Source organism: Triturus cristatus, chromosome 3_1 (assembly GCF_964204655.1).
Source record: "Triturus cristatus chromosome 3_1, aTriCri1.1, whole genome shotgun sequence".
Taxonomy (NCBI): Eukaryota; Metazoa; Chordata; class Amphibia; order Caudata; family Salamandridae; genus Triturus; species Triturus cristatus.
In genome coordinates this window covers 602,551,267-602,576,923 of record NC_140583.1, presented here as the reverse complement: position 1 = coordinate 602,576,923, position 25,657 = coordinate 602,551,267, and the positions used below count along the sequence as shown (strand labels likewise).

Genomic DNA, 25,657 nt, shown 5'->3' with positions numbered 1-25,657 from the left:
TCATCAGCCCATAAATCTCAGGCTGCTTGTTTCCTTCGCTCTCACATCCTAGCCCAACCATTGCAGACCCGTCTGAAAAAATTACTTTAAATATGTCTCATGATTTTCTCTCCCCGGCAGTCAGCAGCCAGTCTGTGCCACCCCCTCCCTCACAACACCACCTGCTGTCACTGCTTGTTTACCATCTTAGCCGCGGAAAATCGAACCGTATGTATTTATCTAGCGATTCGATGTTAGTGATGCCATTCCATTGGACTACTATATTTTCTTTCCATGCGCTTACTTATTTTCATTATTTTTGCATCTGTTTTTAATGTCATTATATTTTATTTGTTTATATTATTTACAGTTAATAACATTACTGCTGGGTTTATTTACTCTTTTTTAACTCCTACTGTTTCTTTTCTGAGTACTTATTATTTTATTTATGGTATCACACGTGCATTGTTGTAGTTTAGCATTCTGCGTTAGGCTTTTAATATGCACTCTTTCATCTGTAACCGCCTCCCACTGCTAATCACCTCTCAGGACTGTAGTCTAGCAATAGCCAAACTTTGCTGGTAAGTAGCACATGTTGTCTACAGTGCCACAAACCCCCAAAATGGTGGTGGTAAGCGCTATAAAGAACAAGTATTATTCAATGTTTACTCCCAAAGAAACCCAAGCGGTGACGCCACCGTGTTAGTAGCAAAGCGCTATAGATGGAGAAATCAAGGAGGTATTTGAAAGGGGGTGGGGTGGTGAGTTCACCTTTGTACCCCTTGCGTGTAGCACTGCTGCTCCCTACTACAGATCTTAAGGGTGAACTGACCCGTTTGAGCAGAAATTAAACCGCAAAGTGCTAAAAGAGAGTATTCTGAACATGGTTCACTGGCGTTGTGTAAAATGTAACTCAAAACTAATTATGTGACACAGGATCCCCACAGCAAAGGCTATCATTTTGTCTGTATGCAGGGTGTTTTAGAAAACCGCATAATCTCCACAAATACACAAAACAATTACTAGTACAGATCCACGCTGTTGTCACGTGATGTTTACAGAGCGGTGCTTGGGTTTAAGAAGAACGAACACAAATGCACTCTCTCACACACACTCTCTCCCACGGGCTTGGCAGCTGCTGACAATTGCTCCCCCTGTTTCACTTCACATAGCGCCAAGATAACGGCCTGGGTGAGGGTTGCGCTCTATAGTAAGTAACATAACTCGTGACTTGATTCCTCACTACACTTATCTGCTGTGCCTTATTGTTTATAAAACAGGCAGTGGCAAGATGTTATTCAGTTCGCGGTTGGCGCTGTAATCTCAAAAATACGGGTGATTTATTTTGGAAAATAGGCTTCACGCCCAGCTGCACCGACAAACACCTTTCATATTACAAACCAGCTACAAATACGCGCCCTCGTCCTTTCACATTGTGGAATCCATGCACGGGTGCAGGAAGAGTCACTTCACATTATTTTTCCTTTCTACAACCCCCGCCCCCACCCCTCCCGAAGGGACATTTTTCAGGATTCTGGGGGCCCGGAGACAAGTGTATTTTGGAGGGCCCCTGTTCAGAGCAGCTTTGAATTTATGATCCAATTTCAGCCCTTTCATGCCCTCTATGGCCAGGTCACTTTGGGTGTGCAATGCAGTAGGTCTCGTTTTTGCAACAATTTGTGCTCTTGGCATTGTAAATGACAATGCCTTTTATTTATGTGTTGGTTTTTAAAACCTTATTAAAAGGCATTATCATTTACAATGCCAATAGCTTAAACTCTCACAAATGCGAGACCTATTGCATTGTAAATGCTTGTTCTTTAAAGTAAGTTTAAGAAACTCTTTAAAAACTTGAACAAGTTGTAACAAACACATTCATTAGGGAGAGACTTACACACCATGATTAGATCTTGAGCTAAAGTAGCATTATTTCTTAAATGGATTGGCTTTATATATCGACGCCGAGCCTCTACTAATATCGAGTTAGGTCAAATTAGTAATACATGATACAGATCTTGTGGTCCGCCATTGCACAAGTCACATTTTCCTAGAGAATTGTTAGTGGTGTCTTATCTAGCTGTATGTTTTTAAAGGGAGAATTCCCAACTGCAAAAGAAGGATACACGCCTTACACTGTGCTCTAACTGAAACTGTAAATATTGTTCGGGGGTTTTAAATACTATGTTTTCCGCGAAAGTTTTGTAATTCATTAGTTGGATAGAGTATTCTTTGTTCATTTCATAGCTTATTCTCGGCGTCATATGTTTTAAAAAGAGATTCAGGTGCGCTGGAGAACAGGCCTGCAGAAGTGCGACAGTGCATTGTGACACCTCAAGGTCTTTTAAAAGGTTCTCTATTGAAGGTGACCGGGCTGCTTCATCTCTTAAAGTCTCCAATTTTAATATATGTCTTAATGTGTCTGGAGCTGTGTGAAAGAGATCATAGGCCCACCCTATAATATTGGAGACAACTCGAGCAAATATGCTCGTTTGAGAGAGAGCCAAGGCGTAAAGCTTGTACAGGGACTGATTGGGATACTTTTAACAGACTCCGCAGGATAATCCCTTCCTTTACTTTTATTGATTGCCATGTTTTATTTTGTGTATGTTCCATGGCGTAAGATAACATTGGTGGGATTTTCATGCCATAAACCCCCAGCAAAGATTTGTAATGTCTATTGCCCGTTGAGCAATAAAATCTCAATAGTGCCCCCACATGGGAATCTGCTTTTCACCCTAAATGTTGGAGATGGGAAGTGTCTTGTAAGTTATGCGTAAAGATACAACCCAGGTAGATCTACTCTTTCCCTGTCTCAATTGGGTTACCTCCCAATGACCATGTGAAAGGTAGAGATTCCCTTCTTCCACTGAAAGGTAAAATGTTGGTTTTAGATATATTTGGGACCAAGAAGTTTTCTTTTGCATATTGGTTTAGTTTGTTTAATTTTGTTTGCAAGCCAATTGGGTACTATATAATATGACTATATCGTCAGCATACATTAAGCAATGGATAGCGAGCTGTGCTAATTTTTGGGGAGAGTTCTTAATTAATGAAAAGCGCCCCTGGAGGTCACTTATGTAAATGGAAAATAATATGGGTGCTAGTAGGCATCTGTTTCAAGCCATTCATTAATTTATTTTTTTATATATTTTTATTAATCCCAAAACAAACATATTCAGACATAATTAGGATACAAAGTCTCACAGGTGCTCATCTGTCAGCAACATACTCTGGTCGCACCCAAGTACAAATTACACATCCATAGCCAACAGTTTTTGTATACCGTTCCTCAAGATAATAGAACCAAGTGGCACCCAGATTGCTGAGAAATAAACATAATAGGAACGGCCAGTTAGTAATGAGGGACATAGGAGCGATACTCTGTAAGAAAACAAAACAAACCTAACCCCTCACCCTTTTACCCCTCCCCCGTCCCCTGAGTGTCACACAGAGCAAATTGTATGAGAGCATCAGGGTGTATTTAGCTCACCAGTCCACAATACAGATATCATACAGTGTATACCAGGAAGTTCTGCAGCGACAAAGAGTGTTGCAATCAGGGATACAATAGGTATAGCTAGCGAGGTATGGAACATATATTCATCAGGGCAAAACAGCCGGGTCTCCAGCCGTGGAGTCCACATCTAGATCAGCATCTGGAGCTTTCAATAAAACTACCAATGCTTCCCAAGCCCTCGCAGCCTTCAAAGCTTTTTCACTTTTCGCGCGGCTAGCAAGCTGTAGTCTAATAGCGCCCTCACATTCCGCCCATTTAAGGAGGTCAGCTCTCCATCTCTGAACACTGGGGCCCGCTTGGATTTCCAATGCACTGTAATGTCCCTTTTGGCCAATAGGAGACCCAAATCCAAACATTTGCTAGTGATCTTGTTCTTAGAGGTGTGGGGGAACCAGTGCAGCAGGCAAGGGCCTATAGCGGGTTCTATCTCTCTCTCTCTCGGTGATGTCGCACAATAGTGTAACCACCTCCTCCCAATACGTCCCAAGCTGGGGGCAGTCCCATATCATGTGGCGGAAATCCGCACCCTCCGTGTTGCAGCGGGTGCACAGCGCAGTATCCATGCTGAAGTATGTGTTGATCTTTGCCGGGATGAGGTACGCCCTATGCAATATAAAAAAATGCACCAGCTGGAAATGGGCATTTCTAGAGCTTTTCCATGCCCGCTCAACCTGTTTCAAGCCATTAATCGTAGGGATTGGATTGGTTAAACCCTTTTCTTCCCCCATTTGAACTCTACACCATGTTGCCGTGTGCAGGGAGATAATTACTGTAAGAAGATCTGTAGGAATCCCTAAACATTCTAGTTTTCTCCATAATGTTGGTCTGTCCACGCTATCAGAAGCGGTTGAAAAGTCGATAAAAGCACAGTATATTATTTGTGAATTTAAAATAACATATTTATCTAGGATTGTCTCAAGAACGGCAATATTATCCAAAGTTGAGTGCTTTGGGCAGAATCTGTCCTGTGTCATGGGAATCACATTATTCGAAAATGCCCAGTCTTTTAGATGCCCCAGAACCTACGCTGGGCAGATCTTCCCGGTGGCATCAAGGAGGGCTATTTGTCTATAGTTGGATGGATTCGATCTTGAGCCTTTTTTAGGGTAGGAACCACTATGCTCCCCTGTTAAGATGTTGGTATTTTTCCACACTCAAAATAGTGTTGGAAGAGTGGGGCTAGGAATTTACTCCAGTCGTCGGTATTTTTCTGTAGGACTTTGATTGGAATATTATCCCGGTCCATTGCTGCAGATGACCTAGCTGAGTTTATGAAAGCGGAGACCTGTGAAGTTGAGATTATCAACAAGTCCTGCTCAAATTGGCCCTTCTGTACGTAACATTGGCCAGGAGAAACCTGGTTTTGGGGATTCGATTTATAAAGTCTGTGGATATGCTTTTCCCGTTCTGATGATGATGATACTGGAGTTGCTTGGACTGACTTTCTTATCCTCATTTGTGCTGCAATTATGTTCCAGAATGTTTTATTGTTTCTGTATTATACTGCGATTTGAATGTCAACCCAGATTCTATCTATTTGCTCTTGCTTATCTTTCTCTTTTTTTCGTTGGTGGAGTTTTTCAGCTTTCTTATTTCTCCTTGTCTTGCAGCACAGAAAGATCGAAATTGCGTTCTGGTCAATGTATTTAATTGTCGAGTAAGATGATCAGTTTGTTTTCCTTTTTGACGAATTTTGCCGTTTTCTCATCTTGTATTTACCTGAAGGAAAGCTAATACGAATGTATTGTATCTTCGTATCTGGAGATGGGATTGCCTTCTCTGTTTGTGGAGGCAGGCAGAAGAAGAGAAATTGTGGAGTTTATTTTATTAATTGCTTTGGAGTTCCAATGAATTCTTCCTGTTTTTTGATTTATAACTGTTCGTCCTTCTAAGGTGCGTAAAGACCACAGGGACGTGGACTGTGTAAAAATGTCAATTCCTGTGGTTTAAATATGCATGATCACTTTCATGTGTGCACTGAATGGGTAATATTTGAACTTTGTCAAACAAATCTAAATTACAAATGAGATAATCTAGAATAGAGGAATTAAAGGAACCTAATCTAGTGTATGCAGCCGGCATATCTCCGTCAATTCTCCCGTTTAAGATGACGCTGTTAAGCTTTGATGAATGACAGAAGCAGTTTCCCTCGTTTATCTGCTTTTATCTTATCCAGAAAAACGGGGAATGGAATTGAACATGCTATTTCTTGAGGAAATTTCCCCTGTTGTTAAATAAGGCTTTGGAGATTTTTCCGTTGAAGTCCCCGGCTATTATCATTGGGGAATACCCCCTTGCTTCTAGGGTTAGGTCAATTTTCATGAAGGCTTTTGCCAAGAGGAGGTCATTTGAGGATCCAGCCGGAAAGTAGATATTAAAAAGTAATAGTTCTGAAATAGGCTCCGTTCTTTCTTTCTGGCACTTGATACTGATGCATTGCACATTTGGGAGCAAAAGCTCAATTTCTTCTGGGTCCCAATCGATTTCTTCTTTTAATAGGATTGCTAGACCCTTTAGAGTGTCCTCTTCCTGAGGCCTCTGCTGCAGTGACAAACACAAAATAATCTTTTTGTGAGAAAGACACCAAGGACCAAGTTGCTTGCAGTAACATGATAGATGGTGAATTTTCCAATATAAAAGACAACTTTTCAGGAGTTTTCCCCGCTATATTCCACAACACTATTTTTAAGTTGCTTTTAAAAAGGCAGTTTTAAATCTTTGCCCGACTTATTAGTGTATAATGAGCCAGCGATTCACGCCCAGGAATTTTCATCCGGGTGCGACGTTTGTCTTGCATCAGAACAGACGGGGCACTCCGTTTTTAAAGGAGATCATCAGATGGCTGTCCTGCTTGTGCGTCGATGTTTTACAGCCCATGTACTGCTAGTCGTTGTTATTAGAAGGGACCACAACTACTTCTAACTCTTTTAATTGATTAAAGGCAGGACTAATTTGTTTGGTGATGTCATCTTGGGTTTTGAGATCAATTGTGGCATTCTTCATCGAATAGGCCCTTTAAATTGCTATAAAGCTAAGGTTACTATAAGCGAAACTTAAACTAGGATACGTATAGCATGGTCTTTGCCCACCCTCATGGATAGCTGCGGTCCCCAACCTTTTCATGTTCTTCTAGCTAAGAAATTCAGATGGCGATTTTACTTTTACCACTCCTGTGCATGTATTGTGCTTTTTGTGTCTTTTATTCTCGTTACTTTGTAATCCTCACTCCTTTCGCCCTCCCCAACATGTTATTTAAAGGGATCCAAGTTGCAACAACGCTTTTACCAGCTCCAGAAATATTTTGTTGTCCAACAGGGTGTGCTTGTTAATTTCGTGCTTGGTATCCATTCCAATTTTAGATTTCAGCTTTGGTAAATTAACACTCCCTACCTCGGCTTACCTCAGTGATGAAGGAAGTTGTGTTGCACATGTGCCCAAATTTACAACTGTACACGAGTCTTGACGGTGTTTTGCCAAAACAGCGACTGTTGAAAGCTCAGAACGTGTTCCTGGCAGGAGACTGCAGTATTCTTGGAAAGGCTTTCATATCCCTGCATAAGTTATGAATAGAGCTATAACCGTATCTCATTTCACTCTTTACCTGTCTGGAGCTTTTGTTTTGAAATGGAATCAATGTTTCTGAACACTGCTTTACCTCCTACTGGAGTTTATAAGTTGGCTCAAGTAAAGTTTCTAAACATCTGTGAGTTTTGAAATTAATTAAATACATGTTTGAATTGTTCTCTTGAAGATATTAATGTTTCTTCTATTGGACAAAAAGATCTTCTGAATTGTAGTTTATGGATGCTGTTAGACGTCTCCATGTTAAAAGCATCTTCCCACTTCAGTAAGGAACCGATACTTTATTTTTAGGCCTTGCGTCTAGACCGATTTAGATGTGTGTTGTTGAAGACCTTTTGTCTCCAAACATTGAAACATGCACATTCAGTGCAGCCCCTCGTTCATGATTAGATTACTTTATTTACCTCATTTCCATGCTTTCTATTTTTTTTGTTTGTCCTGCCTCTGGAGCATTTCTTCACCATGTTTTGATTGGATGAATTTTCCTTTCATTGCTTAAATTCAGGGAACAACTTTTTTTTTCTTTTGTTTTTACCAGTTCCTGTTTTCTAACCTTTTCTACCTCTCCCATTTGTATTGCTTCCCGCTGCGCTCTGTGTTGAACTCCCACCCCCAGCTTGTCCGTTGTGTTTCCCACACCTCCCCATCATGCTCTGCTTTTTTTTTTTAAAGAAAAAAGTACTCGCCTTTATTCTGTTGCTCTTTTCCATCCACGCTTGCTGCCCCTCACACACTCCCTGCCCCTCTACTGCTATCAAGCCCGTCATATGTGTGTGTGTGTGTTTAAAAAAAATGTTTTGGAGAGCTTGGCAGCTCTAATTTTTTTGCTGGGCTTCTCCTTTTTAAAAATGCAATTTTGTGCACCTTTTTTTATGTATGTATTTATTTTAATTTAGTGCACAAAAGGTGACCGCCATCTTAGAACAGTAAATTCAAATAAAAGAAAATTGGCAGTGCATCATGACTTATGATTGTATGCTGATGCATAGTAGCATAAACATCATCACTTGGCCACTGTCATAGTGTCATGACGCATACTGTGCATGCGTGTTGACACTTATACATCATTGCGCATTTACTTATTCATACCGTTTTTTCACTTTTTCCTGATGGTAAACCGCATCAGCACAGTAGATCTGCATTGGCAAAGACAAAAGCCAAAACCAATTTGCTCAGTCAATGCTTGTTTATTGCTCAATCTGTAGACTTACATTACAGTTGCATGTACTTCCCCTGTACCCTCCCTGCAAAAGTCTAGTAAAGTATATTTTTCTTTCTCAAAGATCTTTAGTCAAGTCTTTATCAGTATTTTATCACTGATTAACAAGTGTGACCTAATCTCTCAGCCTTTGCAGTGCTTAGCTTATTGGCTTGAGAAGGACTGGGACCTGAGATAGGGGTCTCGGATCAGAGTTACCTTAAGCACCAGATCATTTCCCCACCGCATCCCATTTCAGTGACCACCAACAAGCAGAGGCACCCCTGGTATTTCAGATTATTTGCTCTGACTTCCTAGTAGATATAATTTCTGTGCTTGTCATAATAGAGCCTTATAGCCTGCCATAGTGTGCTATATCTGCCATTAAAGGCCCGATCGGGGACTAATACGTTTCTGCAGGCAAGGCACAATTTCATTACCCACCAAGTCCCTTCACGCTGGGTTAAGGTAATTCCAAATTATACAAAACTTACAAAAATTCTATTTGTATCTTCATTTGTGAATACTAATTATGGCACTGCGATCTTTTATAGTTGATAGGCTTTGGCAAACTTTAAATAAACTCATAATCTAAATATATACACCTCTAAATAAAGACAGACTCATATGTATATTTATAATGTTTATCTAAATAGTGTGAAATAATGCACATCAGTACTAACATACAGCACAAATCACGGATCGTCACAGAGCAAACTGCATTAGAAGAGAAAATGACACTCATATCAATGACAATGCATAAAGGAGTGGATAGGCGAAGAGACAAAAGTATCAAAGGGAAAATACATTTGCAAAAGATTATGCAAATTCAGGTTTCTGTCTACAGCAAGGCCTCTCAAGAATATTTGAAGAGGCAAAGACTAAGTCATGAATCAGCAGACAGGAACAGGACAGCAAACCATAAACAGCGACGATCTCCCAAACAGACTGCCCAGCAGTCTAACCCCACACGAGTCTCACAAACCCCTCCCACTAGGAACCTCAATTATACCCTAAAACCCAAATGTCCAACCCACACTTGTATCTAATGAAGGGTTATTCTACACTTGATTGGTTAAGGAAGGGGGTGTTCTATCACACCACTATCTGCATGATCAACTCACTAATTGTCCCTTTGTTTTATTTATTCATCGCAACAACTTCCACCCCAGGAAACATGATTCAATCCATTATCAAATGTTCTCTTCCTTCATTCGGGATATGTAGCAAACTTTGTATAACATTTGTACTGCTCGTACCTCTCCAGAGGAAGCGTTTCCTCCGCTCGAAGAATCAAATCATGTTTTCATGCAAAGTTCTTGGCAGGCACTCGGGATTCTTTGAAGGATAAACTCTGTCCACCGTCCCTCCACTTTCTGATTTTAATTTTCATGCATTTTCCTTTAACTCTATTAACCCCATAACTTCATGCAGAGCAGAAAATCATGTTTCTATGGGAAACAAACACAGGCATTATTATTTACTTGTAATGTTTTTTCACTATGCACCAACCCAATTGCTGCACCTATCCATGCGCAAACAGGGTTAAAATTATTCTCCTAGCAAACGTTAATAACATGCTCTAAAGCAGCGTTAGTCTTTTACTTTTGTTTTATCCAAAGCAATTTGCGGCCTAGTTCAGTATTTTAGTACGCGCTTGCGCAGTAGCATTTCTCTCTCATGTTAGACACTTTTCCGCATAAATTTCACACAACACTGTTAGTAAATGTTACTGAGGGTTCAATCCGAGCAGGTTTTATTTCACGAAAACCCTGTTCTATCAGCCCGCTGCATAGTTAAAGACCCGAGCTGAGGGCACGGACTTTAACAAGAGAGTGGGCCTTTAATGGCAGGTATAGCCCAGCTATGGAGGGCTACCAGGATATTAGACTATTCCGCCACTAGAGGGCAGAACATTCTAACAAAGAAAACAAGAACCCTAAGTGAGCTCCATGAAGCCTTTTTTCACAGCAACACCTGTGAATGACAAACATTGGAATGTTGGCGTTCCGTGCTTTTGCCAGTACTCCATTGTCTTCAATGGAGCTCTCAACATTCAAATGTTCTAATATAGCCTTATAACCGGACGTAGTAGGCTCTACTGGCCATTAAAAGGCCCACTCCAGCATTTAACAAGGCAGCGGGCCAATAATGGCTAGTAGAGCCCGCTACACCAGCCTCTAAGGCTGTTAGAACATTCTACCCTAGAGGGCAGTACCCACCATTGTAATGTTGAGTTTTATGTTTACCAGATATTTACTGTACTACAAATATCTGCTTTGCCCTGAACCCACCAAATCACAGATATCATAAATTATTTCATTTCCTACACAATCTATTATCATTGTTGATACCTTGAGCATTTTGGGAGATACAATTTAAAATTTACCTCTGAGAGTTGCCCGTTTTACTGGAAGTAGTGTCCGTTTTTTATCTTAATCTTCAGGGTTTCTACTTTGAGCCCATTCTCATGTTACCTTGCTTTATTGTATAGTGCTTTCAGCATCCTTAAACGATCTTAAAGTTTTGCAGGAAGATGTAATTCAGATGTGAGTTAGATGTGCTACTTTATTTAATGTCCATGTCTATTTTGAAACAATATAGAAGTGTTGGCTCTTGCGTAAGGTGAAGCGATTGATAGTCTAAAAGGAAAATGTTCTACATTGAAACTATTTCCAGTGAGGAACATTAGTGCAAGGATTGCTCAAGCTGTGGTTTTGCCAACACAGGTTTTTAGATACTTGTTGATACTAGATGGCCTGAGTAGGGCTTGAAGGAATTGGAGATTGCCATGGAACATCTATTTGAAGAGTTGTAGTTTGTGCCACACTTTCCCCTTTATTTTGGTTTTAATAACTTGCAATGCTCAAAACAAATTCTATTGGACCAGATTTAGGAAAATTACTCAAAGTTCACTCATACAACCACTTCAGTACTTCACAGTGGTCACACACATATATGAACCTAGAAAACAATTGCAAAAATACACAAAAAGAACCTATAACTTATAAGTGCAAAAACATTCTATTTTTATAATGAAATATATATTTTTTTTGATAATTCATCATCATGTAAAATATCTCATTGGTAGACGAAATGCAAAATCACAATCACAAAAAACAATTTTATACAGCAAATAAAAACAATGTTTAAAAACCAAGAGAGTCACATAACGTGAGACATTAAACACATCATAAAGTGGTTATCCCAACAAGAATCAATCACACTTATAGATGTCCACTATTCAATAGTTAATTGGGACCACAAAAGTTCCTTGGGTATAACTCTCAACATACAAAGCGTCGACGCGTTTCGGTGGTAAAAAGACAGTTTATACGACCACCTTATACTGGATAGTGGGGTCACTCCCTTTTTTCTCTATATATTTAATAACTTGCAGCCATGAAACTTGATAAAAGTGCATTCATGATACGTGCTAGCTTATCAATTGTTGCTTTTGTTTTACAGACAGAGTAAAGTGTCATGTCTTTTGTGTTCCGCCTTGATCTATTGGCCGCATTCAATACTGTATACCATGAAGTTCTGCTCTCCAGCATCTTCCCAAACTGAGAGTCAAAAACCTTAACCACTTGGGCAGAAATGATGCTCAGCTTGCATCTCTTCAGACGCACATATCCAGCTCTCAGCACTAAATGAATGTAGATCTTTTTTGTCACTGATATTACAGTGTGTTAAGCTGGGTCCATATCTTGTTAGGGCAGTTTGAGAGTCGCTCAAGGGTCCCCATTGTCACCTTGACATTATAACATGTTCAGGCTGCCACTTCCTTACCCCTGAAGAAGATAAACTTACTATCATTCCTATGATGGTGATACGTCACATACGTGTGTGAGCCAAAGAACCACAAGATGACTTGGACACCTGAAATCTACATTGGAATGAAGTCGAATATGGATGAGTTCGAACAGGCTGAAGTTTAATTGAAGTGCTCCTGGGGCTCAGTTACATTAACTTGGAGCACTCTGGAATGTTCCGTCAGCCCCCTGAACTGTTTAACTAAAGCACAATTTACCAAAGTGACAAAAATCTGGGTGTCATTTAGGAAGCCCAATTTAACTAGAATGCACATATTGGTTTCATAGTTAAGTCCATGTTGTTCTGTGCTATACAGATTCAATGATCCATCCATTATATTGACAAACATCATACAATTATTGTAAAGACAATCGTCAATTCAAATGTAAAACTTGTGTACCAATTGCCTTATTAGAAGGTCCTCCCATCTGTTAAATTTCCTGAACTTCAGGATGCACAGAATGCAGCCTCTGGGCACATTCTGAATATCTGCAAGGGTGAGAACATTGCCAGAGGAATTAGATTGTTCCATTGGCTACCAGAACAAAAAATCGATCCCACTTAAAATTCCCTGGCTTACCTGTAGAGCCATTCACGCTCAAAGCCCCTGTATCTCAAGGGAGGAATCAGTAAATACTGTACTGGGTGGGATTGTTTATATCTTGAGATCTCGGATTGGCGACCACCTTTAGAATATGCCTGTGCTTGTAAGACACCAGAGGTTTCCTGCGTTATCTGGGCCTCGCCAGAACTGCAATCCTATCAAGCTAGCCTCAAGGAAGTGCTAGGGTTCCCTGGGTCGGCTAGCAAACCTTGGATAAACTACATAAAAGATACTTTGACTAAGGTAGGGTGTGTGGCTCTGTGGACAGAACTGGAGGGCGCTCTGACAGTTAGTAAAATTCTGTTAAAGAGGAGGTACCGGCAACACAAAATGTATCAACTGCCGGAATTCTCCTCATGGCAACCTGACCGACTCTTTTCTTAAGATCAAGGTAGACTATAGATAACTTGAAGCAGCTTTTAGACGAAATAGAGCCTCCTTTGCCTCCATAGTTGTACATGCAGTTCAGATACCCCTACCAATAGCCTCTTTTACTGGCAAATGGGCAAGTAAACAGATACACCTGCTCTAGCTGTGGGGCAAATTGGGAGTTGGAAGTGCATGTTTTGTTTTTCTGCACAGCTTATGTTAAAAGCAGGAAAAAGTGAATCATTCTTGTTTGTCGGCTTTTGGGTGTTAGAGATTATCAGATTGCTTTTCACAGTTTAAAAACTGAGGTTAGGCAAAGTCTGTTTTTTTCTGTATCTCGCTTTTTAATTGATATATGGAGGATTAGGCAAAAGATGTGCCTCCTAATGGCTATTTATTTTAACTAGTGTTATCTTTTCATATATATACCGGATCTATTTGCTTTTTAATAGTCTATGGGGTTTAATTCATGCTATGTAATTTTATTGGTTTCACTTTTATGGTACATAGTTGAAATCAAGTTAATAAAGTAAAGGTTTAGTGCGATAGGGCCAAACAAGTGGAAAGCACTGCATTTGGAAGTAAAGAAATTAATTCTAACTTGTAAGTTTTACATAGGCCATTTAAACTCAAGCTTGTGATGCTTGTCTGTTTCATTAGTCAAATATTTCTTGGTTGTTTTCTTTAGGATAGGTTCTCAGCAAGCGCCTTGAGACATTTTGTGATTTGGTGCGTTGTATATGAATTATTAAATACAAAATATCAGAGTGTAAGTGCTTGAAAAAAATTTTGTTTGCACATATATCATTTTTTTTTCTTTTTTTTTAAATATTTTTTTTAAGTTGCTGTTGGACTTGGCCCTTTTTGCAGGGTCATCCCTAAACTTTTTGCCTTCCTCCTGTATTTTTTCTGACCCGTGTTGGCTGTTTTATGACTCTGGGCACCTTACCACTGCTGACCAGTGCTAAGGTGCATATGCTCTCCCTATGGTAAAATGCATTATGTGAATTGACTTCCATGTTTGGCTTATTTGGTTTACTATCAGTCCCTAGTAGAGTGCACCAGGGGTGCCAAGGGCTTGTATACCCAAATGCTGCTAGTGGGCTTGCAGCACTGGTTGTGCCACCCACAGAAGCAGCCTGGTAAAATGTGTCTAAGGTCTGCCATTGCAGAACCTGCATGCAGTCTGGTACTGTCATGCTGACTGGGCAAGTGTCCCCACTTGCCAGTCCCTAAACCTTCATATTAGTCACCCCTATGGTAGGCCCTAGGGCAGGGTGCATTGTAAGGATAAGGTAGGACATGCCCTGAAGTGTGTGGCATGTCCTAATAGTGAATTACAGCCATTTTCGTTTTTCAATATTGCAAGGCTACCCGCTCTCCATAGGCCATAATGGGCTGTTAGATTATAACACCTTATAATCCTAGCAGGCTCAGGAAGCACGTTAGAAATTCATGTTTAGTATGCCTGAACTCAGAATAATAAAATACATCTTTTACCAAAGGTTATTTTAATATCCTGGGTTTGCAAATGCTACTTTTAGAAAGTTAGCCTTTGTGTGCCTAACCATTTCAGTCCGCCTCTGCTGGGAGGGGTTATCTTCTTTGTGTGTAGCTTGAGTGACAAGGCTGGGAAGTTCCAGGAGACAGGCTGGGGCTGCCAGGTGGTGAATAGAGAGATTACACCAGGATGGGTGGGAGGAGGGCACCTTGACTCTGAATAGGGCAGTGCTCTGCCACCACAATGCTGGCTCCACCCCCTGGGGAGCGTCTGATGTCTCTGCCCTGCCTGCTGAAAGAAGAAGCCAGAGTCCCAACAACAAAGTGCTCCTCACTGAAAAGAACTGGACTGGGATTATGCAAAGGCCCCCCTGGCCTGTAAAGACAAAAGAAACTTGGTATAAATGTAGGAGCCCTGCTCCTAAGAAATCAAATCCTGATTGAACCACGAAGGAACTCTGCCTGACCAGAAGGACCTGGAAGAAGCTGAAGGAGGAGTAACTTTCCCTGACCTGGGGGATTGGCCTGCAGTTGGTGCCTTGCTGAGAAAGGAGAGGAAAAGACTGAAAGAGATTTTGCACTTTGTTTTTCAACTATCTCCAAGGGCTTGGAAGAAGAGCTTGCCCCCTGAACTGAGTCCCAGGACCATTGGACTCATCTGCCTTCCAAAATTGAGTTGCCTGGACGATTTGTGCTTGTTTCCCGCTGGATTTGGCCCCAGTACGCCTCCTACCCCATCCGCCGCGAAGCCGTGTCTTTGCCGCCCAGTACCGTGCGTCTACGCTGATCCAAAAGCGTTAGTACGCGCCGTATCCCTCCCGGCCGCATTGCACCTAACCTTCCACGCAGATTCGAGACGTACAACCCTGGCTGCCGAACCCTGTACGCCGGAGCCAAGCTCCATCGTCCTGCAGGTACGGTCCGTACGCTGCTAACGTACTACAACGTGCCGTACTCAGAGCCGAGAAGCCGCAGTACCCTGATCCTCCCCGTACGCTGTACGGTGCTGAGAAGTGTCGCCACCCATCTGCACCGAAGGTACGGCTCGAACGCCACAGACTCTGCAAGCTGATCCGGGCCATCCGCACGTATCCCTGAAGGTCCCGTACCAACGCCGGGTCCCGACGCCGCGACCCGACCAGCATCTGAATACGCTGCCGAACTACGACCCGGACCCATCAACTTGTCCCGCACTGTCCGTCGCGGACCCCACGAACTTAAGGTACTTTGTTCTGTTCGCACCGCAGCGTGCGTGTTACGGACCCCGGAGTCCGCACCGATTGTTTGACTCGTACTTTCCTTGTTTTTAATGCGGACGAGTCGCACTCCCAGGTACGAACCGTACAAAGCCTGAAAAGAAGCAGAATTGACTAAAAGAAGCCTATTTTTGCATTTGAAGCCTTTTTACAAGAACCTTGAACTTTAAAATAACACTGTGGTCATTTTAATCGTTATTCTGGTCTTGTGCTAAGCCTTATATAAAGAAACCTATTTTTGATACAACCTTGACTGGTGTCCATTTGTGGTGTGTCATTGTATTACTGTATGTGTTCACAAATACTTAACCTATGACGCCCTGAGAATAGCCTTGACTGCTTGCGCCACACTACCTAAAGGGTGAGCAGGGGTTATTTGAAAGGGTGATCCCCTTATCCTGACTTAGAATTGAGAGTCCCTGCTTGTCGCAAGTGCATACCTGTGCCAACTAGATATTCCCAATTCTAACAGTTCCCAATGAGCTTTGTGGGTCAACCTTAAAAATGATGCGTCCCAGAAAAAAAAGTCTGTGGCCTCATACAGGGAATCTGATAAAAGTTAAGTCTTTACTATCAAAATGCCACCTCTCTGATCTACTGCAACTTTTTTTTGTCTAGACAACATAGCATCGGAGCTGGAACATTTCATGGGCTTGATTGAGACAGTGACTGGATATGTTAAGATTCGCCACTCGCACGCATTGGTCTCGCTGTCGTTTTTGAAAAGTCTGCGAAGGATTATGGGAGAGAAGCAACTGGATGGGTAAGTGTGGCCAGATGGGTGTTGGACCAGTTTTGTTGGGACCGTTTTCTGAGCGAAAGTCTTAAAATTATTACAAATGTCACCTGTCAACCAGCAACAACAGCCTTCAGGGTGAAGCTGTGGGTCCATCTCATAAGACTTCTTACAGGCAGGTTCTTGCCTGACATGTTCCTGCTCACGCGTCTTACACCACAACCTCGTCTGTCACCTTATACACATTGTACCAAACGGTCCGTGCCTTCCTACTTAGTTGTCTGTAACTCTGGCTTTTAATGTGCTTAATGTCAAAGTTCAGCATTGAAATTGTAAACACTTTCTCCAAATCACTGCAATTTTTAAGTACTGCTGAATTTTTAAAATAATAATAAAGAAAGCACAGTGGGGCAAAGCTTCTCCAACAAACCTGCTGCCTAATGTTCAGGGAGCCAAGTACAAAGGATGGATAGTCATGGTTCCTTCCACCTTATCTTTTTTTCTTTCACCATCCAACACGTTGTTTATCTCCCTTTTGCAGTTTCTTTTCGTCCCTGCTTTCTTCCTCTTATCTACCCTTTTTACCTTTCTCTTTCTAGCTCTGAGTCGATGTCTGATAAAGAAAGAAAGTTGTGTCTCCAAAAACATAGTGCTGATACCCACACCCTGCCATCACCAGCACAAATTAAGCAGTGCGTTTGGGGTCGGTTGAGATGTTAAGAAATATGACTAATCTATTAGACCCTCGTCAGAAGGCAGCAAAAACTAGCGAAAGAGTAAAATGAAGTAATCTGACAGCTAATGCAATATTTGAACATCGTCATCGTTTCTTTGTGAATAAAATGGGACAACCTCTAAGTGAGCATCAAAAGACTTTTCTGTAAGAAGTATGTAGGAAATTCTGAGTAGTTTTACGAGTTCGAGGCATGTGGGCTGCTGAATTCATATCTGTGCATAGATCGCCGCCTAGTGTTGGGTCCGGATGATTGCACATTGTTGTCCTGGAAGAGTCTTCGAAGTATCACGAGATAGGTGGCTCCTCCCCTGGACTACAGTGCGCATGGGCATCCTCTCCATCCTCAGATTGTTTTTTTCCGCCATTGGGTTCGGATGTGCTTATCTTAGCTCAAGTTAGGAAAACTATATTTAGACTTCGTCGGTATCGTTCGCGTTCGGTATCGATAACTTTCTTCTTTCACCTCATCGGATCGAGTTCGGACCGAACTTCAATCGACGATCGAACATGGAATCGAGGACTCCCTTCAAGAGATGTCCTCTATGTCACGCCAAATATCCCCACATCGACGTCCACCCGGTGTGTAACAAATGTTTGTCACCGGATCACGATGAATCCAAGTGTATGGCCTGCGCCCGATTCCGGTCAAAGAAGACACTTCGGAATCGACGTGCAGCTCGCTTGGAGGCCAAAAAATCGGCGCCTACCCCGGTAAACATATTCGGGACCGAGGATGAAGATGTCGAGAGCGTCGAGGAAGTGGAATCTGATTCTGCTTCGGAACCTGACTGCAACTATGAAGCCGAAGACGAGGGGATATTCCAGGACGAAGAAGTCGTCGACGAGGTAGGAGACAATGGGGCCCTTGGGGCCGAAGAAGATAGCTCAGGCGAGGAGCTAGGCCAATCCGTCGATACGGAGGCCCAGGGACAGAATGTCCATATGGCTCGGGTCGCGGGGTCGCCTGCGGGCCTCACCCAAGACCTGTCACTGCGTTCTACAGCCCCGCCTCCGGGCTCGGCTTCGAACATTTCCAATGAGCCGGAACTTTGTAAAACCTCTCGAGTCGATCCCTCAAAATCGAAACTGAAAGCTGCACAGGTGAAACCGAAACTAAAAGTGCAACTCGTCCTCGTCGGATCGAAGGCTTCCAACCCTTCACATCCGCAAACACAAAAGAAGGACATCGGAACCGAACAGCCTAAAGGCACTGTCGGTACCGAGGAAACACACGGGGTTTTCGGCACCGAGAAACACGAAAAGGCCCTCGGTCCCCCGAAGCCGCAGATGCCTTTAACAACCAAAGTTGGGGCGCGAACACCTACAGCCCAGATGACCGATCGTGCATCGACTGCAAAGGGTGCCGACGGTGCGAGGATCCCCACTCCACAAGGCGTCGACCCGAAAATTCGAATCGAAAAGCCTAAGTTGGGAAAGGGACCTGGGACGGCCTCCAAGCCGGTCCCCGAAGAGCACGTCGGTTCCAGTGCACCATCGCCATCCCTGGTGAAGCAGGTGTCTGAGTCCCTGACGCGCATCAGGGAACGGGACACACCCGACCCGAAACAGGGCCCCGAGCCGAAGAAGGTCGCGAAGGCTACATCGACGCCGATCACTTTTGGATTGCCGCCGTCGGGGACACCTAAAATGTTCGCACTCCGGAAAGGCTTCGCACCCGCAAAACCTGCACCTGCAGATCCACCTGTCGACGACTCACAGGAGCGGGTCATCGACCTCGAAACCGGTAAACTGGTGTTTCGGAAGAGAAAAATTGTCCTGGTGAACACTTTGCAGTCCTATAAAATCCCGCTCAAGAAGAAAATGGATTCCGGCTCCACTCCACTGCCTGTGGAACCTTATCAAACTTATCCCCACCACACACTTGATTTTTCTCCAACACCTTCGGAGACGGATGCAGGTGACACCTATTATGAGGATACCAATTATCCTCTACATCATGACCAGGATGAACCACAGGACCAGGATCACTCATGGGGAGACCCAAATGACCCAGGTGACATCCACAATGCTCCTGACACCCCTATCTACAATATAAAACCATCCCCTGCTGAGGACACTGCTGCTTTTAACGCCCTCATTGAACGGGCGGCTGCCAATCACGGGGTTGAACTTCATTCAGACTCTGTTGAAGAGGATTTCTTAGTGGACACGTTCTCCACATCAGAAAAAACGGTTAAGACACTTCCAATGCTAAAAGGCGTTCTTAAACATGCTAAGGACATCTTTAAGGAGCCAACAAGAACACGAGTGTTAAACCCCAGGATTGAGAAAAAGTATAGACCAGCCCCAGGAAACCCTACGTACATTAAGGGTCAATTGCCATTGGACTCCCTGGTTGTTTCTAACGCCCGCAAAAGAGCGAACTCTCAAACTACTGGTGATGCTCCTCCTCCGGACAAAGAGTCCAAGGTGTTCGAAAACTCTAGGAAACGGGTGGCAGCGCAAGCATCAAACATCTGGCGCATTGCCAACACCCAGGCACTTCTAGCCAGGTACAACAGGTCCCACTACGATACCCTGGAACCCCTAATACAACACCTACCAGATGAGTACAAGGAGGGGGCGGAGCTCCTCATTAGAGAGGGGCAACTCGTTACCAATGCGTCCATCAAATGCGCACTGGATGCAGCAGGCACAGCAGCCAGGGCCATCAACACAAGTGTGATGTTACGGAGACATGCATGGTTAAGAATATCGGGCTTTAAACCAGACATTTAAACAAATATCTTGCATCAGCCAGTCAACCCAGACTTCTTATTTGGCCCTGAAGTTGACACCACACTCGAAAAGATTAAAAAAGACACTGAGACTGCTAATCTATGGGGGCTCTACAATCCCAGCAGTTTAGTAGTGGCTCCTTTCGTCGCCCCAGAAGTTCAGGAGCAGCTAGAGGTCAGGGCTCACAGCAGCAGTACAATAAAGGAGGGTCCCAAAGTCCTTATAATAAAAACAATAGGGGTGGATACCGTGGCTCCAGCACCAAGGGCAGAGGCAAAGGAAACAACAATACCAGATCCTCTGCCAATAACAAACAGTGACATCTTGTCACTGCCCCCCGTCCACATAACACCGGTCGGGGGGAGATTACAACAGTTCCTGCCAGTCTGGAGTTCCATCACCACAGACAGGTGGGTCTTAGACATTGTCCAGTACGGTTATTGTCTAGAATTAACATCCATTCCACCCAACATACCACCAAGACGACGTCCTATGTCCGTAGAGCACTTGACATTATTGCAGCAGGAAGTACTGAGTATGCTGCAAAAAGGAGCCATAGAGCCCGTGCCTATCCAACAGAACGGTTTAGGGGTGTACTCTCTGTACTTCTTAATCCCCAAAAAGGACGGCTCTCTCAGGCCTATACTGGAACTAAGACCTCTCAACATGTACATTCTGTCGGAACATTTTCATATGATCACCCTCCAGCAGGTTCTGCCGTTACTCAGTCAGGGAGACTTCCTAGCAACACTAGATTTAAAGGATGCGTATTTCCACGTTCCCATACACCCATCCCACAGAAAATATCTCAGGTTCACTATTCAAAATCAACATTATCAGTTCAAGGTACTCCCTTTCGGAGTAACAACAGCTCCCAGGGTCTTTACCAAATGCCTAGCGACGGTGGCTGCTCACTTGGGAAGACAACATATTCACGTCTTCCCTTACCTGGACGACTGGCTTGTTCAGGCAAAGTCAGCCCAGCAATGCGCCAGCCACATGTCCCACACCATTCACCTTCTTCACAGTCTGGGATTCTCACTAAATTATCCCAAATCACACCTTCAACCAGCCCACGTACAACAGTACCTAGGCGCGACCATAGACACTCTGGCTGCCAAAGCTCAGCCAAGCTTAGTGAGAATCAACAGCATACAACTGCTTATAGCAAAGTTCAGACCTTAACACTCCCTTCCAGCGCGAGTGTTCATGCAGTTGATAGGCATGATGGCCTCCTGCATCTTCATAGTCCCGCACGCGAGACTACATATGCGCCCGCTTCAAGAGTGCTTAGCACGTCAATGGAATCAGGCTCAAGGACAGTTAAAAGACCTAGTGTTGGTGAGCGGTCGGGCATACAACTCTCTGCATTGGTGGAATCCACAAAACCTTTGCAAGGGCCGACCGTTCCAAGAGCCTGTTCCACAAATAATACTGACGGCGGACGCGTCTCTCCAGGGATGGGGAGCTCATGTACTCAATTATACAGTGCAGGGACTATGGACGACACAGCAGAAAAAGATGCACATCAACATTCTGGAACTGATGGCAATCTTCCTAGCCATGAAGGCGTTCAAAGTACACTTGTGCAACAAAGTCGTGTTGATCCGGACGGACAACATGACTGCCATGTACTACATTCAGAAGCAGGGAGGAACACACTCTCCGCAGTTGTCTCATCTGGCTCAGAGCATGTGGAAGTGGGCCATTCAAAGGAACATGTTCCTCATGGCGGAACACCTCCCGGGCAAGGACAACCAGATGGCAGATCTGCTCAGCAGACACAGCCACCAAATGCACGAGTGGGAGCTGCATCCATCAGTACTCCAACCGTTTTTCCAAAAGTGGGGTCATCCAGAAATAGACCTATTCGCCACAAGGGAAAACGCAAAATGCCAAAGCTTTGCCGCCAGGTTCCCACATCCACAGTCGCAGGGCAATGCGATATGGATGAACTGGTCAGGCAGATTTGCCTACGCTTTTCCCCCAGCGCCATTAATACCGCTAGTGGCACGCAAACTGAGGCAACACTCAATGACACTCATCCTGGTTGCTCCAACGTGGGCACGCCAACCATGGTACACCACGTTTCGAGAACTTTCCGTGGTGCCACATCAAACGCTGCGACTAACGCCCAAACTTTTAACGCAGAACCATGGCGCAATTCAGCACCCAGATCCGCAACAGCTGCACCTGGCGATCTGGCTCCTGAAGTCTTAGAGTTTGGATACTTAAACCTGCCTCCAGAATGTATGAACATCATCAAAGAGGCCAGGAGACCCACCACCAGAGCTTGCTATGCGGCGAAATGGAAAAGGTTTGTCATCTACTGTCAACACAATGACATCAACCCGCTAGATGCATCTACTCAGAATATCATCTGTTACCTGCTACACTTATACCAATGCAGTCTAGCATACAGTTCCATACGCATACATCTCACCGCAATAGCAGCCTATCTTCAAAACAGGCAACACCTCTCATTATTCAGAGTGCCTGCCATCAAAGCATTCTTGGAGGGACTTAAACGAGTAATTCCTCCACGGCACCCACCGGCGCCGGTGTGGAACCTAAATGTGGTCCTCACCAGATTGATGGGTCCACCTTTTGAACCTCTACGTTCATGTGAGATTCAATTCCTCACCTGGAAAGTAGCCTTCCTGGTGGCAATCACTTCGTTGAGACGAGTTAGTGAACTCCAGGCACTAACCATTCAAGAGCCATTCATACAGGTTCATGCGAACAGAGTTGTACTACGTACCAACCCCACCTTCATGCCTAAAGTAATATCACAGTTCCACATGAATCAAACTATTGAACTGCCTGTTTTCTTTCAAAATCCGGAAACTGTCGCAGAGAGAATGCTCCACACACTAGGCGTAAAGAGAGCCCTCATGTACTATATAGACTCGACCAAGGATTTTAGGAAAACAAAACAACTATTCGTTGCCTTGCCTTTTCTCCACAACATAAGGGCAACGCCATTTCCAAAGCAGGGATAGCCAGATGGATAGTTAAATGTATTCAAATTTGTTATGAAAAAGCTAAACGCACGTTAACTATTCCTCCGAGAGCCCACTCAACACGAAAGTTAGGGGCGTCCATGGCTTTCCTGGGAAACATTCCGTTAGAAGCAATATGTAGAGCAGCCACATGGTCCACTATACATACATTTACCAAACACTACTGTGTAGATGTACACTCAAAACAGCAGGCAGCTGTAGGGCAGGCTGTTCTCAAGACTCTTTTTCAGACTGCTGCAGCTGGCACGGGCAGCCGCCGCTAATCGAGGGACTGCTATATATTCTATGCACAGATATGAATTCAGCAGCCCACATGCCTCGAACCGAATATTCTACTTACCAGTATGCATCTGTTCTTAGCATGTAGGGCTACTGACATTCATATCGCCCACCCTCCTCCCCGGCGCCTGTAGCAGCTGCAGCACTCAGAATTACTGTATAGCATGGTCATCACTTACTGTATCTACTCCATCACTGCCACAATGGCTAAAAACAATCTGAGGATGGAGAGGATGCCCATGCGCACTGTAGTCCAGGGGAGGAGCCACCTATCTCGTGATACTTCGAAGACTCTTCCAGGACAACAATGTGCAATCATCCGGACCCAACACTAGGCGGCGATCTATGCACAGATATGAATGTCAGCAGCCCTACATGCCAAGAACAGATGCATACTGGTAAGTAGCATATTCGATAGTTACTTGAATTGCTGATGGTTGGCGCAGCACCTGAATACTGGCAAAATGGAACTTGAATACAGTGGGTAATGTTTGTGAGGTGGCAAGTGAGGCAAGATTTAGGGTGTTTGATAGGCGCACACACTCGACTTGCGCCTCAGCACTCCATGCAACATAGCTGTCAATGCGTGGTTGTTAAAATGATGAAATGAAAGGAAATTATGAAAAAATCATCTGATACTTTTCTGCTATTCGCTTAAGTAGAGTTCATTCTCTGTTTGTGCCTTCCGAATTCAAGTGCATTTGTAACTATTTTTGACTCATCATGAGCAAGTGTATTGAAGAGAGAAAAAAATGTATATGTTGAGTGCAGTTATAGCTTAAAGTTTGCTGGTGTATTCTCCCTATGCCAGCATGTGTCAACCTCTAAACTAGTCTAAACTAATGCTCTTTTCTTCCTTGTTAGTTTTTGACATTCTGTTATTGATAAACGAGCAAGTAATCTTTTAACTTTTTTTTTTAATAAAAAAAAAAAGTATTGTGGGTGAGACCGTTGCTTGGTGAGGCGAGAGGGGTGATGGGAAAAGGCAAAGCGCCTCAAATGTGTCTCTAGCTGTACCCCAGCATGCCCTTCATTGAGTGGGGTATCCTAACCCCCTCGGGTTATTTACAACCTCTGCGGTTTCCGGACAGCCAGGCTTCCGATACGCAGTTCTCAGGGCTGCCGTAGCCAATCTGTTTTCCTCATTTGCCGTTCATTGTTTCTAAATTTTACTTAATCGGGATATGCAGACTGAAGGCTCCAACTGTATATCTCATTGGTATGTCTCTTACTGGACTTTTTAAAAACGCTCTTCAACGAGGTAGCTTTATGTATTATCTCGAGGAGTGACCGGCCATCGTTACTGCTACTGACGACCCTGGAGTTAAAACGGCCTTCCTTCCTTGTAGTAGCCAAGTAACCTCCAGGCTCGCGTAGAGCTCCCTTGCTCAACACATTAATTTACTTCAGTTCGATGGACCAGGGACCCCGTGTGAAGGGTTGAGCGCGGTCAGCCTCTAGTTGACTTGTCTATCCTTGGGCCATCTGCAGTGTAACCCTGACAAGGGCTTTAAAGCAGACACATGTATGTGACTTTCGTGAATTGCGGTAAAATCATGCGTCATACTATTAGCCACGTCCTGTTGAGCTCCTGCTTCCATAACAACAATAACCCAAGATGTTAACCTGTCGTAAGCCTTGTTCTAAGTATCTTATGATCAGATGACGGCACAGTCATAGCCAAATCACTTTTGGCTTACGTGGGTTCGTGTTTGCGTTACCCAGTGTTTGCGTTCCTGCAGCACGCTGTTCCTGCTTCAGTATTTTTTTGTTTAAACTCACCACATTGAATCAAATGTCAATCGGATGGCCAGCCTGGGGATTTTAATTGAAAGGCCCTTCACGGTCTCTTCACATTTCCATTGCTTGCTTGCTTACTTACTTTAATCTTTTCTAGTAACTCTGCTTTTAGTACTATCTGATTATTTGATTCTCCTTTCTTGCATTTTACTGCACCTGATTATGGTTGTCTCCCGAGCTGTGAGACTTATGTTCTAATTCGAGTAATTGGGCAGCTTAACTCCAGCGCCATTGGAGTTATGCAATGATACCGCATTTTCTGCACGATTATGGATTTGCAGCATAAACTAGCCGTCTGCATAGCTTGCAGATCTTAACAAAAAGTTTTGTTGCTCAAACTGATCAAAAGTTTCATAAAACGGTACTACAGTAGGATGTTAAAACAAGCACTGGCATAGCCAATAGGTCTCGCCTTTGGGACCTTATAAGTGTTTAGTTATCCAGCACAATATCCTTGGTGCAACAACATCAACTGTTGCATGGCTAAACACACATAGGGTCTCAAAGGTGAGACCTATTGGCT

At 43.6% G+C, this 25,657-nt stretch overlaps 1 protein-coding gene across 3 annotated transcripts in view; it reads left to right on the top strand.

Moving 5' to 3' along the window:
- The window catches only part of IGF1R (insulin like growth factor 1 receptor), a 900,683-nt gene that overhangs the window by 665,662 nt on the left and 209,364 nt on the right, over positions 1 to 25,657 (top strand). For all 3 annotated transcript variants that reach the window (XM_085644514.1, XM_085644512.1, XM_085644513.1), the window contains exon 6: positions 16,440 to 16,584. In XM_085644514.1, coding sequence (XP_085500640.1) covers positions 16,440 to 16,584 — 145 coding nt within the window. The remainder of the gene's footprint in view (positions 1 to 16,439; positions 16,585 to 25,657) is intronic.